This window comes from Falco punctatus (genome assembly GCF_963210335.1).
Source record: "Falco punctatus genome assembly, chromosome: 7".
NCBI lineage: Eukaryota > Metazoa > Chordata > Aves > Falconiformes > Falconidae > Falco > Falco punctatus.
The window spans coordinates 16,510,261-16,523,769 of NC_137587.1; the positions used below are offsets into that span (position 1 = coordinate 16,510,261).

At 35.8% G+C, this 13,509-nt stretch overlaps 1 protein-coding gene across 5 annotated transcripts in view; it reads right to left on the reverse strand.

Moving 5' to 3' along the window:
* Positions 1 to 13,509, reverse strand: part of DPH6 (diphthamine biosynthesis 6) — a 232,317-nt gene that overhangs the window by 196,718 nt on the left and 22,090 nt on the right. For 2 of the 5 annotated variants that reach the window (XM_080394732.1, XM_080394731.1), the window contains exons 1-3: positions 13,171 to 13,490; positions 9,403 to 9,497; positions 6,928 to 7,121 (exon numbers count right to left, since the gene is read on the reverse strand). In XM_080394732.1, coding sequence (XP_080250858.1) covers positions 6,928 to 7,121; positions 9,403 to 9,497; positions 13,171 to 13,244 — 363 coding nt within the window. In that variant the 5' untranslated portion in view covers positions 13,245 to 13,490. Of the gene's footprint in view, positions 1 to 6,927; positions 7,122 to 9,402; positions 9,498 to 13,170; positions 13,491 to 13,509 lie in introns of those variants that run through there. The other 3 variants (XM_080394734.1, XM_080394733.1, XM_080394735.1) reach the window with 2 other exon arrangements.

The following is a 13,509-nucleotide window of genomic DNA, read 5'->3' on the forward strand; positions in this document are numbered from 1 at the left end:
TCATACACAAGCATTTCACTTAACTACATTGGATAATAGCAGTGCTCCTAAAGGAGTATAAAAGCAAAGTGATTAGAAGTCATTACTGTTAATTAGCATTCACTTTACATTGATAGGGATGAACCTTTTCTGTGCTGAACAAATGGAAAGCTTTTATCTGAAAGTCTGCCAAACCTGGTCAAGGTAGGCATTGAAAGAGTGTCAGTGACCAGTAAGTTGAATTCAAAACAACAATAACAAAAAAGCAAAACAAAATCTAAGGATGTATCATCATCCAATTAGTGAAATTCAGTTTTTAAACAGGAAAAGGTTTGAAGGGAATGAGTAAAACTGGAAACTCATACTTCACATTCTGCAATCTCACTGATAAAAGGAGGAAATGTGTGTTTATCAAACTTGCTGCGAGTGCACAGTTCATTTGGCGTCCTGTAAACAATGCCTGGCTGCCCATTTCCAAATGCATGTGAGAATCTTGCAACCCAGAATATCATATTCAGCAGGCAAGGTCACAGTAGAGATGCCCTGGAAATGGGAAATTAGGAAAACCTGGCAATCAGAGGTTTAAAGCTGACCAGAACAAGCCCTCAGGCTTGCTTACCATCTTATACCACCAGCCTGACTGTCTCTGCTTATTCAATATTAACACAACAAGACTGAGAGTGAGTAAAAACAACTCCATGCACCTAACAGGGAGAAATACAGTGACTTTTTTGTTTACATAAAGCTCAACATTTCTCACGGTAAGAAACTACCTCAAAGACGTTGCTCAAGATCCCCTTCTGCAAAAAAAAAAAAGAAATTGACCCTTCCTGAACAGTTCAGATGAGACATGGAGAATGACAGGCATCCTGTTGATTAAAAAAATGTCCTTGTTCCCACCTCATTTTAAAATTCAATCTAAAAAAAACCCCAAACAAAACAAACAACAAAAAACCCCAACCCTGTTTTGTGAATAGAAATAAATAAATAATTATATTTTACATTGCTTAAAGCACTGCCAACTATGCAATTACTTACTACTCTCTTCCCTTAATCCACACTGTTATTCACTGCTGATGGCAACGGTCAACCCCTTACTGGAGGAAGCTAATGGTCATTCCCTAGCTGGAGAAAGCTAAGGAGCTCTACTCCAGGATTAGTTAAAAGAAAAAATAACAAGTAAAAAAAAAATAACTGTTGAACGTTATGAGTTCAAAGGGACAATGCATATTCTTACAGATAACATCTATTCATTGTAAAAGATAGAGGAACCTGGTTTATACCACATGAAAAACCACAGCAAATATTTGGTCTCAAAAAAAAAAAAAAAAATCATATTTTATGAAGAAACATGGTTATTTATTTCTTGTCAGTGCAGTAACCATTTCATACAATTTCTAAAAGTTCACGTTTAACTTTCCTGTCTAAAGGCAAAAAGAAATGTGCTAAGAGGTATGGTCTCCAAATGTTCACCTAATCAACATGAGCAGAAGAGGGCCCAAAATACAAATTCCGTGTTTTTTTATCTACCACTGCTCCCCCTAACTGGGCACTTGAAGATTTTTCAGGATATTTTTCAATACTGATGTTATAATTTCCCTTACTGTACATAAATTCTATGTTTCAAATGCTGAATTATATATAAAGTTAACCTATCAAAATATCAAGGGCACAGTATTCTTCATTTGCAATAATCTTAAAATATAGGGAGAAAAATTAAGGAAGAGTGATTATTCTGGAAATCTGGCAGAAAGACAAATACCTCCTCCTATAATTTAATCTTTTTCAAAAGTGTTGAAAAATATACCCTTGAGGAATTTGTCTATACATCTACAAATAAATCATAATGGGGAAAATATCAGATTTTCTTCAACTGGAAACATGTGAAATGATAACTAAAACAGAACTGTTCTGCACACTTCTGAACTCTATGAATCCTAATCAGTGAGAGGGGGAAGCTACCTACTTTGTCTGAACCTACTAACTGCAAAATTAGTTTGGTGAACAGGATGCTGAGGTCCTCAGATTACAGATTCTTGAAGTCAATCAGGATTCCATAACAATATTTAGATCTTTAAGACTCCTAAGAAAATCTGCAAACCTTATCTGCATGAGTTAAGAGTACATTATTAGTCTTTATTCACGTCAATACTGCCACTGAAGTCACGAGGACTACCAAGAGCTGATTAAAATGGATACATAAAAGCCAAAAGACTACTTCTAAATACTTTATTGTTACGCATTTAATAACAATCAAGAAGTGAAGCAACGCCTGCAGTAGAATACCAAGTTACATTTATTAATGTGTTTTTCCTGATGGGAGCATCTAAATGTTTGGCTGTACAAAAGCCACAGAAAATCAGTCATCAGACTGAGTCCAAGAACTCTTTTTACTCACTGGCCACAGCAGCTAAATTCTGGAGAAGGATGAAAGACTGTTTCCTTAGCATGGAAGACTATTAGCAATAACAAGGAAGCGAAAGCTTCATCTTCTGTGGGGGAATTAAACCCTATCCAAAGGCCACAGAATAGCCTTGTATTTCATTCATTCACCTTAAACTCCAAAGAACTGTTGCATGAAGTGCTCAAAGTCTTAGGGAGTTTATATGAATAATGATAGGACTTAAGTTACCTCTATTCCACCTGAACCTGCACAGCCGAAGTACTTCATCTGAGACAAAATATCATCTTAAATAACATCTAAAACTACACAGCTATTGCAATTTTAACTCTTAGACAAGAATACTTCCTGTCTTCAGTAAACATCAGTCCGGGTTCACTTTAAAAATCATGATTCTGTGCTTTAAAAATAACTATAAAATATGGGTTGTATTAATAAGTTCTTCATTGCTGTAACTAAAAACCATGTTACTCATTCCTACTGACTGAGTTATAAGATCAGTGTTCCAGAATATGACAATATTTTAGAAAATAATTTTTCTTTCTTTCTCCTTCCACATTACTGATAAAATGAAACAGTGCCACAAGCAAAGGCTATTATTCAAATGTTTCATACATGCAATATATCCAACATCAATTCTTATTTTTCAGCTGACGATCAATAGATTATATCATAATTAATAATTCTTCAGTCCTGAGATCCAATATATTAATTTATTTCAAGTGTACTCTGGTTTTTTGTAAGCTTGCAGGTTCTGAAGCCACAAAGTGCACCACAAAAAGAACTCTGACAGAAATAACATGTTAAAGCTGAAAATGCACTGAAAATAAACTTCCATGCTTTATAATAAACACGGCGAGATATATTACAAAGAAACTGTAAATATAATCAATTTTTAAATACTAATTTCAAAAAACTCAAGTCATGAAAAGTGTTATTGAAAAAGATGAAAAAACAGCTAGAAGAAAAAATGTTTTTATCAAGTTCAGGAATTCTACAAATTACTCCAGCAGTGGAAACTTACCCAATAAAGGCAAAGCCTTCCCAGAGCAGAGGAGATAAGGCAAGAAACTTGGAAGAGGACAGAACTATCTACTGGAACCCAGAACTGAAACAAATTATCTTAAACTGAACTGGAATCTGCTACAACTTCTGCCCTAAACAAAAGTTTAGCCATAGTCCCATAAGACACAGAAAACAATCCAAGATTCAAGTCATCTGACACTACTTCTGCATGTGCTCGCATAAAACATCAATGTATTATTTGGACAAGAGCACAATTACATTGAAAAGGGGAGAAAGCGGCTAAATATGCCTATATTGAGAAGTAAGTTTCATAAAAACACTTCCATGCTAAAGTCTTTCCAACCACTAACAGGAAAGAAACACAGTTTTCCCACATATTTATTGGTTTAAAAGACAGCGCCACGATAAAACCCTGAAGGAAATTCAGATATCTAAGAAACCCTAGTGTTTACATGCTTTGCTGGAAAAATCTCCAGTACATAAAGCAACACACATGGACAAACAAGGGTATTGGTAATCCCTATTCAGTAACATGGAATGTAGATTAAATTATTCCTTAGATGTCAGTGTCTCACAAAGTAAATATCCTACTATCTGATGAGGACTGCATAGTAAGATACATTGAGACATCATATATTTCACAATATATATTGAATACAGAATCTAAAACGGGGCGTTAGGCAACTAAAAAATAAATATAAACTTCCTTCATACCTAGCAATCATCTGGGTTTGTGATGATAAAATTAGCAGGTTTAAAGTTATCGGCAGTCAATATCACTTTGAGTCCCGTGAACTAGAACAGGACTGTCGTCCTGGGTTTCTCAGCACTGCAGGGGAATATTTAACTTTTTAGAAATCTTGCTCTCGTAACATTGATTTTAAAACATCAAACACTTTTGAATTCATACTAGTTTTTCAAATATGTTTTGTTTTAATTTTTTATAAAGTACTTTCAATACAAGCATTCTTTACAAATGGAAAGAGAGGCACACTATGTGATTTTGATCTAGACACGCCTTTCCTGTATTCTCAGGCCTAAACCATTTGACAGAAAAATGGAGCTATGTTAGTTTGACCAGTGTTTTGAAATTATGTCCACTCAAGGTTGCGTTTTGACAAGGTTTCCCCAGAATTCCTCCCCTCCCTTTGACAGAATGCAAATTGAGCTCTCTGTTTAAAAAAAAATTAACATCTGGGGGAAAAAAATCCTAAAGCAAAATCCTCAGTGATTAAGACTTATGTAGTAAAGCTACAAAACTGCACTTATAAAAAAAATGTGAAAAAATAGAAAGCTTTCAAAGTTAGTGTTAACACACAAAAGAAAATTTTTCATGTCTTTTTCTTAAAACTAAAAAAACCCAAAGACTTACAGCTGCTGTAGTTTATACCCCCCTGATAATTTTGCAATTATTCATCAGAATATGCAAGACTTTTACTGAAACTTCTGCACCAGAATTTCCTAGATAGGTTTGACTGTAAAGACATGGTTATCCAAAGTCTAACATAAAGGCAGTATATTGTTAATATATATGTCTTTAAAATATCATATAGTGTAACTAATATTTCTACGCAGGAAAGGAATAGTTATTTAGTTCCAGACAACTTGATAACATCTCTTTCAACTATAGTCATAATTATCATGTACAAACTTCCAAAGCAGAAGTTGTCAAGATTTAACATTAGCATTAATTTATGTCAGACATCCATTTCTCCAAAGACAGCAAGAATTGAAAAGGAAGTATCATCTTAATTGCCACTAATCTGCCTGTTTTAAATTAAATTGATCAATAATTTATTATCGTACCCAGTGGCAGAAAGCTGTTAGCATGCAGCTTTGAGAGACAGCATATACTAGTCCTTCTAATTTCTATCTTGGTTCAAACATAATTTAAAAATACTGCACCACATTTCTTTCAACTCCTGTACTGCGTGATATGCACATTCCATTTAAAACCTCTGTGAAGCACTCTAGAGCATAATCATAGAATCATAGATTCATTTAGTTTGGAAAAGACCCTTAAGATCAATCAAGTCCAACTGTGAACTTAACACTGCCAAGTCCACCAGTAAACCATGTCCCTAAGGACCACGTCTGCATGTCTTTTAAATACCTTCAGGGATGGTGACTCAACTACTTCTCTGGGCAGATTATTCCAATGCTCGATAATCCTTTCAGTGAAGAAATTTTTCCAAATATCCAACTTAGATCTCCCCTGGTACAACTTGAGGCCATACAGCCTATACGCACTGTTCTCCTGTTTCATAGTCTCATATTCCAATATGGGTATATGATTTTGATTTTACTTTAGAGAAACATGATTTCCCTGCCAAAATTGTTTAGAAGATGTAACATTCGACTCCCAACATGGTTCAGGAAGCATTGTGCACTCAAATCACATTCTTAGGTCTTATCTGTATATTTGTGGGGTTTTTTCAACTGAACAAGTAAGCCTGAAGATTTTAGGTTCATGAATCTCAGTTCTTATTTCAATGGAGGAAAGGGAGCTAGAACATGTTCAATACCTGAATTGAAGGCTACAAATATCTTTAGCTGAAGTTTCAGGAAGTAGTCTACATGTCTGATCAATAAATTTAAATGTGCATTTACTTTTTTTTTTAAATAGCAATTGATACGATTTTCTGAACATTGTCTTAGCATCTGTGCGGTGCTTCTGTACTGTTTCAGTACTGTGCGCTGCAGTCAGCAACACAATTAAGTGGTATAGACATAGCACGTTCACTCAAACTTTGTGTAAAACACCTGGGGTCAATGAGAGGTTTTTTATTTAGTTCAGTGATTTAATTCTGATTTCATTCCAGTGAAAAATAAAGTACTACATTAAACATTTTGGAAAAGAGCAGAGAATAACTTTCTAGTGGTTTAGGAAATATGCATATTATCTCCCTTTAATTGGTTTTATAGCAAAAAAAAGGATTGATATATGGTATTACTATTATGTGATATATTAGAATATAGTTACAAGGCTACCTGTAGAGACAAACTGACATTGTAAAATATGCTGTAATACCTTGTGAATAACCTGCAACATACAAGCAAGTAACAGATTCAGGTTTACAGAGCATAAGCATAGACAAATGGAAATGTCTAGACATTACTTTCCATACATCGATAAATGCAGAAAACCCAAAAGATCTCTCATTCCAGTAATCAAGCAATGCATTATTTCAAACATGAAACTACATAAATATTTTATTTATAGATAATTTTCACAATTATGTTTTTTGTAGAATATGCTCAGCACCTGTTACAGGTGTTTTTATTAATTAGGAACAAGGCTTTGGCTTTAAATAGGAATTAATAAGTCTCATTTAAATTGGGGAAAAAGGAATAAAGTTATGCTATATATTTACCGTGCTAGGAAGAACAAAGGAATAGAAATAAAACCTGTAAAAGTGTTCACTTCCCTTAAATATTTAAGTGGATCATTTACTTAAATTTATAAATGAGTTAAGCAACATACTCGTCTCCAGTTATTTAAGTCTTTTCATTCAGCATACCTTAACAAGTTTCATGAGGTGGTAAAGGTCTTCAACCTCATCCTCCTGACATGTGGTATACACTTTTCCAGTATTTACACTGGTACCCTTTATGAAACCACGATAGAGTGGCAAATCCAGTGCATCAGCATATAGGTCAATGGCATGGTGTCCTACTGTCTGATACATATAGCTGTCCAATTCATCAGTCTGCCCTGCCACAGTTAAGAAACAATCATATTAGGTACATTATTTCAACAATTACTACAGATAATCATAATACTACAAAGCACTGAGAAAATCTAAATGTTAATATTTTTTGGTTCACAAACAGATGTTTGGTGACAATACCTCTATAAACATGGAAAGAAAAAAAATAGATTTCTTCACCCAACAGACGTATGGAGAGGAAGACATCTGTCACAAACATGCTGCCTATTTCAAAATTGTGGTGTCTATTTCTTCCTTAGTATTTCTCCCTGCTTCATCCAAAAATCTCGTAACAGTCCAATTCTGCTCCTATTTATATGGTAATTTTAATAGGATCACAGTTCATAGACACAAACCCATATGCATTTCAACATACTCAGAGCAAGAAATTTGGAATGCACTGCAACACAGAGAATAAGCAATAAGTTGTCAAATTTACAAAAACTTTCTTGTTAAAATTGTTGTCATGGTCATCAGGAAAGAAGAAGAGATTATTTCTACTTAAGTAGAATAAAAGTAGACTGCTGTAACATTTTGACATTGCTTAATATATAAAAAGAAAAGGAAATCTGTTGTAATAGCCAGGCCCTTTCTACCTTCACTCCTTTTAAAATTAAGCTTGAAATGAAATCAACAACTTGCCACCATTTCCTTAACCAGGATGAAAAAATTAACCGAGTTTTCTTACAAGCAGTTTACAGGTAGAACATAAGAAAAAAACAGCTAAAATGCAGGCATCATGGATTAGAATTAAATCTCAAATTATATGATAAACCATTTACATATGAAATCTTTCAGATAATTTTTCAGATTGATAAAGCAATATATTATTATTGGTGAAACCTCCACTTTATTTATTGAAAGCTAACACAGTTCACTATTTTAATGCTAATTTGTAAAACTGAAACTCTGCAACTCTGCCATATACCTATGTAGCACATCTTGCAAAGAAAAAGGTCTGTAACATTGATCAAGATAACTAATTTGTGATGTAACAATTAGGTCATGTCACATTCTATACCATACAACAGAGACACTTTTGCTCAAAATAGTCAAATACAAACCCATAATCACAACTAACCAACCTAGAGCAGAAGAGTTGATTTAAAAGAAAACTCAGTGTTTTTCAATATACATGAGTATGACAAGGTCTTTTAACTGATACTCAGTTCAGAATACACAGTTTCTTTATTAATTGAGACTCTCCAGGCAACAGTGGTACAAGATAAAATAAAATGAATGGCACAGAATCTGCTATTGCCTGAAGCACCTCAATTAACTTTCCACAAAATTTCCAACTACACACTTAAAGAGAGCATTTTATGATTTTAATGACAATATTCTGCATTTCTGATGTGGATAAATTAGTTTAAAGACAACATATTTCAACAAGATTAGAGATGATTATGTCCTAGCTACCCAGAAAATAAATTGTTCCTGTACTCTTCAGCATTTTCCAGTTGTATCCGTGACTCATTTGTGATGGCAGCTCCCTTTTTCCTTCACTTTCTGTGTATCTTCTTACTATACAGTTACCAGATATCACAATTTTTTAACATATGTTGACCAGTAAACCTATGTTAACATGCTTTAGCATCCTCCACTACTGACTGGGAAACAACTCACTTCGTTTTCAAGTCTCATTTCAAGTTCAATTCATGCTCTAGTCCAACACAGAAGTACTCAGCTCATCTTCTCACCTCACAGCTGACTTAAGACTACCTGAGTTTCTCCCATTCTCTTTCATAGAAACAGGTCTAGGTACAGCCTGTGACGAACTGATCAGTTCTTCAATCCATTTCACAAATGCTGGGTTAGAATACACGTGAGGAAGATACACGAGGCTAAAACAAATGAGCAGCAGCAAAACTGCATATTTTTGGCAGCTGGTTTATGAAATGTTTTATGCCAGTTTAAAGCATTTCTAGAAATACAGTGTTTATTTGGTTTTATTATGTCTCTACCACCTTTTACTATCTGTGCTACTGAACTCACACAATCCCTTTGTTTACCACCAGGAATATTCATATTCTGCCTTCTTCAAACTGTGTAAGCCTTTCTTTTACTAATCTTCATTTTCTTCTGGTTTTTTCCCCTTTAAGGAAAAATACACTTAATACATCTCCATAGCTTTCCCCCCCCCTACCTCTTTTAGGATTTCTAAATTGCCCTTCAATATGCAAAACTATATAAAAACACGTAAAGGAACTTAATTCAGGCACTGCTCTGCCTTCATTGTTTCTAATATTGAAAAAAAATCTCCTTTAAGAAATACAGCTTTCATACCTGTGTTTTCGGCAGGTCTTAAATTGGCTAAAGCAACAATCTGATGCCCAGCAGCAACGCACTGCATCATATTATAACAGCTGTCCTTCCCACCACTGTAAGAAAGAGAAAATAGTGTCAATTGAAAGTACTGATAAAAGTTTTAGCTTTTTATGATGTTTGCCTAACTACTTGAAAATTAATATCATCAGAGCTGGTCATAAAGTTTTGAAATAAAAAAAGAAGTTGCAAAATATTAACAGTAGGAAAAGGATGATTTCACCTTAACAAGGTTTACTATATATGTATAGTGCCTACATACAGTATCCATAAAGTACATATTCAGTTTTGCATCTTATTACTAATCTGAAAGGCTCCAAGAAGAACAGCCACTTACACTGGAATCCCTTTAGAACCAGGACTGTCTTCTACTCCAGAGCGAAATTACTCTGTACTATTACTAGATAACTTGGATTTGAAACCCAGTATCTGCTCCATGAGAGTTGCCAGCATCAGCAATCTTTTTAAATGAAGACTGTCATGTTAGGAATAACATTTATCCTTCATGGGATACTCTGCCTAAAGTATCAATGTTTTAAATGTATTTTCCATTCTCAAAAGCTGCAATTAATACAGGCAGCAGGTTCAGTTGACACAACATACAAATTTTTTACTGCATATAATTGCAAATAAAAATAATTACTGCTAATAAAAAAACCCAAAACAACAGAAAAACAAACAGAACTATATTCTTCTCTGAGGCCTAGAGATTACACTCTAACACAGAATATAGTTAATTTTTACATTCATTCAAGATCTAGTGGAATCTTTTCCACTATCAGTGAGCAAAGAATCCTGTTATCCTGGTATAAGTCAAATATATTATTTTTCAGGGATTTTAATCACCATCAAAAAAAATATTACAGTCTAACAATGAAACTAAGAGTGCTCTAGAATACACACAGCTTGCAAAATCCACATTCAGACTCACAGCCTTCAAACTACAACTGCAGGTAGAGATTCTGTGCGGCTCCTTTAAATGCCAAGTCACAAAAACCAGTTCGGGGCAGGAACTGGAACAGAGATCTAGATCAGCTTCCTAAAACTTCGTCTTGCCTTAGAGTCACTGAGACATGGACAGATGAACAGATAGTACAAACAGTCCTAGCTACAATAGACCATCGGTTTTCTTGTGACCACACCATTACTAACAAACTTCAGCATTTCCAATGTAAAGTTCCAACTTTTATCTAACCCTCTATGCAAATGCTTAAAAGTGCATTACAGGAATGTAACCATAAACTTGTTCCTCTCAAATTCTGTTTTTATCCATGCTAAAATTCTGTATGCTGACCTTAATTTGCTGCATAACTCAAACCTAAAGTAGAAATAGCGTAAGTAACTTGGCATCCTTTCGTACTTAACAGATTCTCATAAAGCAGTTGCTTATGTTTCAGTGCTATGAAAGTAAATATAAAAGTGATAATAAATAGATTCCTAATTCAAGGTTCCATCTCTACCTGACATCGTTCTCATGCATACCTACAACTTTCTTCTAAAAAAAAATATTTTAAAAATCATGTGTTCATTAGTTCGGGATACTGTGCTTGATAGCTTGAAAACATAGATCATATTTACTTCATAATGTGAAATTTCAGTCTTAACAGAATCACAATGAGACAAAGACTCTTTCCTTAATCAAAGCCTCCCACTAGGTCTGATTTCAACTCCATACACAACTTCAGACAAATAATTATATTACAGTAGATAATTGCCTGTGCTGTTCACAGCATTTCAGTATTATTTTTTTTTAAATCAAAAATTAAAAGGACACTTGGATATGTCTATTAATCTTTTCTACTAATTTATAAAAAAAGACATGTTAAGATAAGGCTACATTCAGATTTCCCACATATGACCACTGGTAACTTGACTGAAATTTGTAGAGTGCTCACTGGATCACATGCTACTACATTGTGACTTATTTTCTGTATTACTGTTACCATAGCCCTAAAAACTAACCGTACCAAGAAACAAAACAAAATGGTGCCTACCTACAAGGCCTCCTAACCTAGCTGTTAAACACATGCTGGTTAAAACCAGTGAAGCCAGACAGCCCATGCTGTGGGAGGAAGGTGGACTCAGCACAGTCCCAGCCTGGCTGTTTTCTAATAGATTGTAACAAGAAAACCCAAAACCAAAACCCAAACTAAAACCAAACCAAAACCAAAGCAAAACAAACAAAGAAAACAAGCTTTACAAAGAGAGATGAAGGCAGGTACTGAGGTAGCCTGGGGACTCATCTCTATTCTCATCACAGAAAAAAAAATCACAAGGCCTTTTTGTAGGAAACTGACAAAGTCAGGCCACAGTCAGGGTTAGTTTTGACAATGTTGCAAGTATGTTAACAGTTAGGCTTATAAACAAACAAAAAAAAAAGAAGAAAAAAATAAATAAGGTAACCATAAAGATACAAGTCTATAAAAGACTTCTGAACAAAATTCCATTCACAAGTGTAACCACTTACAGTAAGAAAATTCTAGAAGAATTAGAGTTGGAAAACATCATATTTCAAGTTGAAGACTGGCTTTAAAATGTCTATGATTTAGCACAAAACACAATACAGGATTTACCCCATAAATACCACCTTAAAGCAAGACTATCAACTTTAAGTGTGGCCAACATTTTAAAAGAAAAAGAAACAGCTTAAAGTAGTTTTATATATAATCCTGACCTTTTCAAAAGTAAGAAGCACTTTTCAAATACTTTTCCCCCCCTCTGATCTTTGAGGCTAGCTCTGTTACAAAGATTTCGGACACTTTGATGTCTCTTTAAAACTTTTCTTAAAACTATTACTGAAACTAAATCCATCCTTGTAAAATTGCCCATTAAAATAGCAACTGTGTTAGAAACCTGTTTTTAGGATTTTATTTCATCCTGCCTTTTAACACATTCCTCTGCTTAGAGCACATCAAAATAAATAAACCTGGAAGACCAAATCTTATCTATAAAACAAGAAAAAAGCATCAAAGCTGATTTTCCTACTCTGTATTTAAGCAAATCTTGAAAAACATAGATAACATTTGCTGTATTTTTTCCTCTTTGGATGATGTTTGGAATGATTTGGAACTGTTGTGGCCAAACCCCGATTTCAGATTTCAGCAAGGTGTGATATTTGACAGTGCCTGAGGGAATTTAATACATTAAATGTAAGACTTCAGTTACTGCATCCAAAAATAAAAATACACTGCTCCCATCTGCACAATTCTTTTCTGTTTACAGGCTTCCTACCTTGTTGGTAAAAGAACACACCTGTCCTTGTTCAGAAAAAAAGTCAATGGCTTTCTACAAAAGTACAAACAAGCTGTTTACAGTACAAGAACTACAGAAACTGATGGAAAGCTGCAAGAACACAGAGGGAGTGAGCACAGCAGCCCCTGACAGATAGGGCTGGGTCCGACTGCAACTACTTCAATGAGTGATCTTCATCTTTTCAAAAAATGAGCAAAATTAAATCTCTCTCAAAAGGCACACCAGAAAAATCTACCGTTAAAGAGTTCGGAAAATTTATCCGAAGACAGTTAAGATATTCGGAAAGGAAAAGCAGCTGGAAATTGAACTGCAAGCGAGCAAACCCCCTCCAACCGCGGGGCACGCGGCAGCGGCTCTGCACCCCAGGGACCGCCCCCCCCGGCGCCGCAGGCGGCTTGCTTGGGAGGCCGGGATAACGGGGAGCAGGCAGCCGGGGAAAATCACTGTGGGTAGTGTTTTCTGGGGGGGGTTGCTTAGTTTGGGTGTTTGGGTTTGGGTGGTTGTTTTTTTTTTTTTTCCTTTTTAAACAGACAGTAGTAGCTCTTGAGCATCCCGGCAGCAAGGGAAAAGCCGAAGAGAAACTGTTGCCGCGTTACCCCGCGGAGCGGCGGGGACCGGCCCGGCGCGGCCCCGGAGACACCCAGCACGGGCAGCGGGACGGCGCCGCAGCCGCCCGCGCCGGGCAGGAGCAGGCGGGGAGCGCACGGGCGGCAGGGCCGGGGCAGGGGCGCTCCCCAGCGGGCGGGCGGGCTCGGCCTCTCCCCGCGCCCCGCTCCGCCTGCCAGACGCCTCTCGCTCACCCGCACGGGCGCTCCC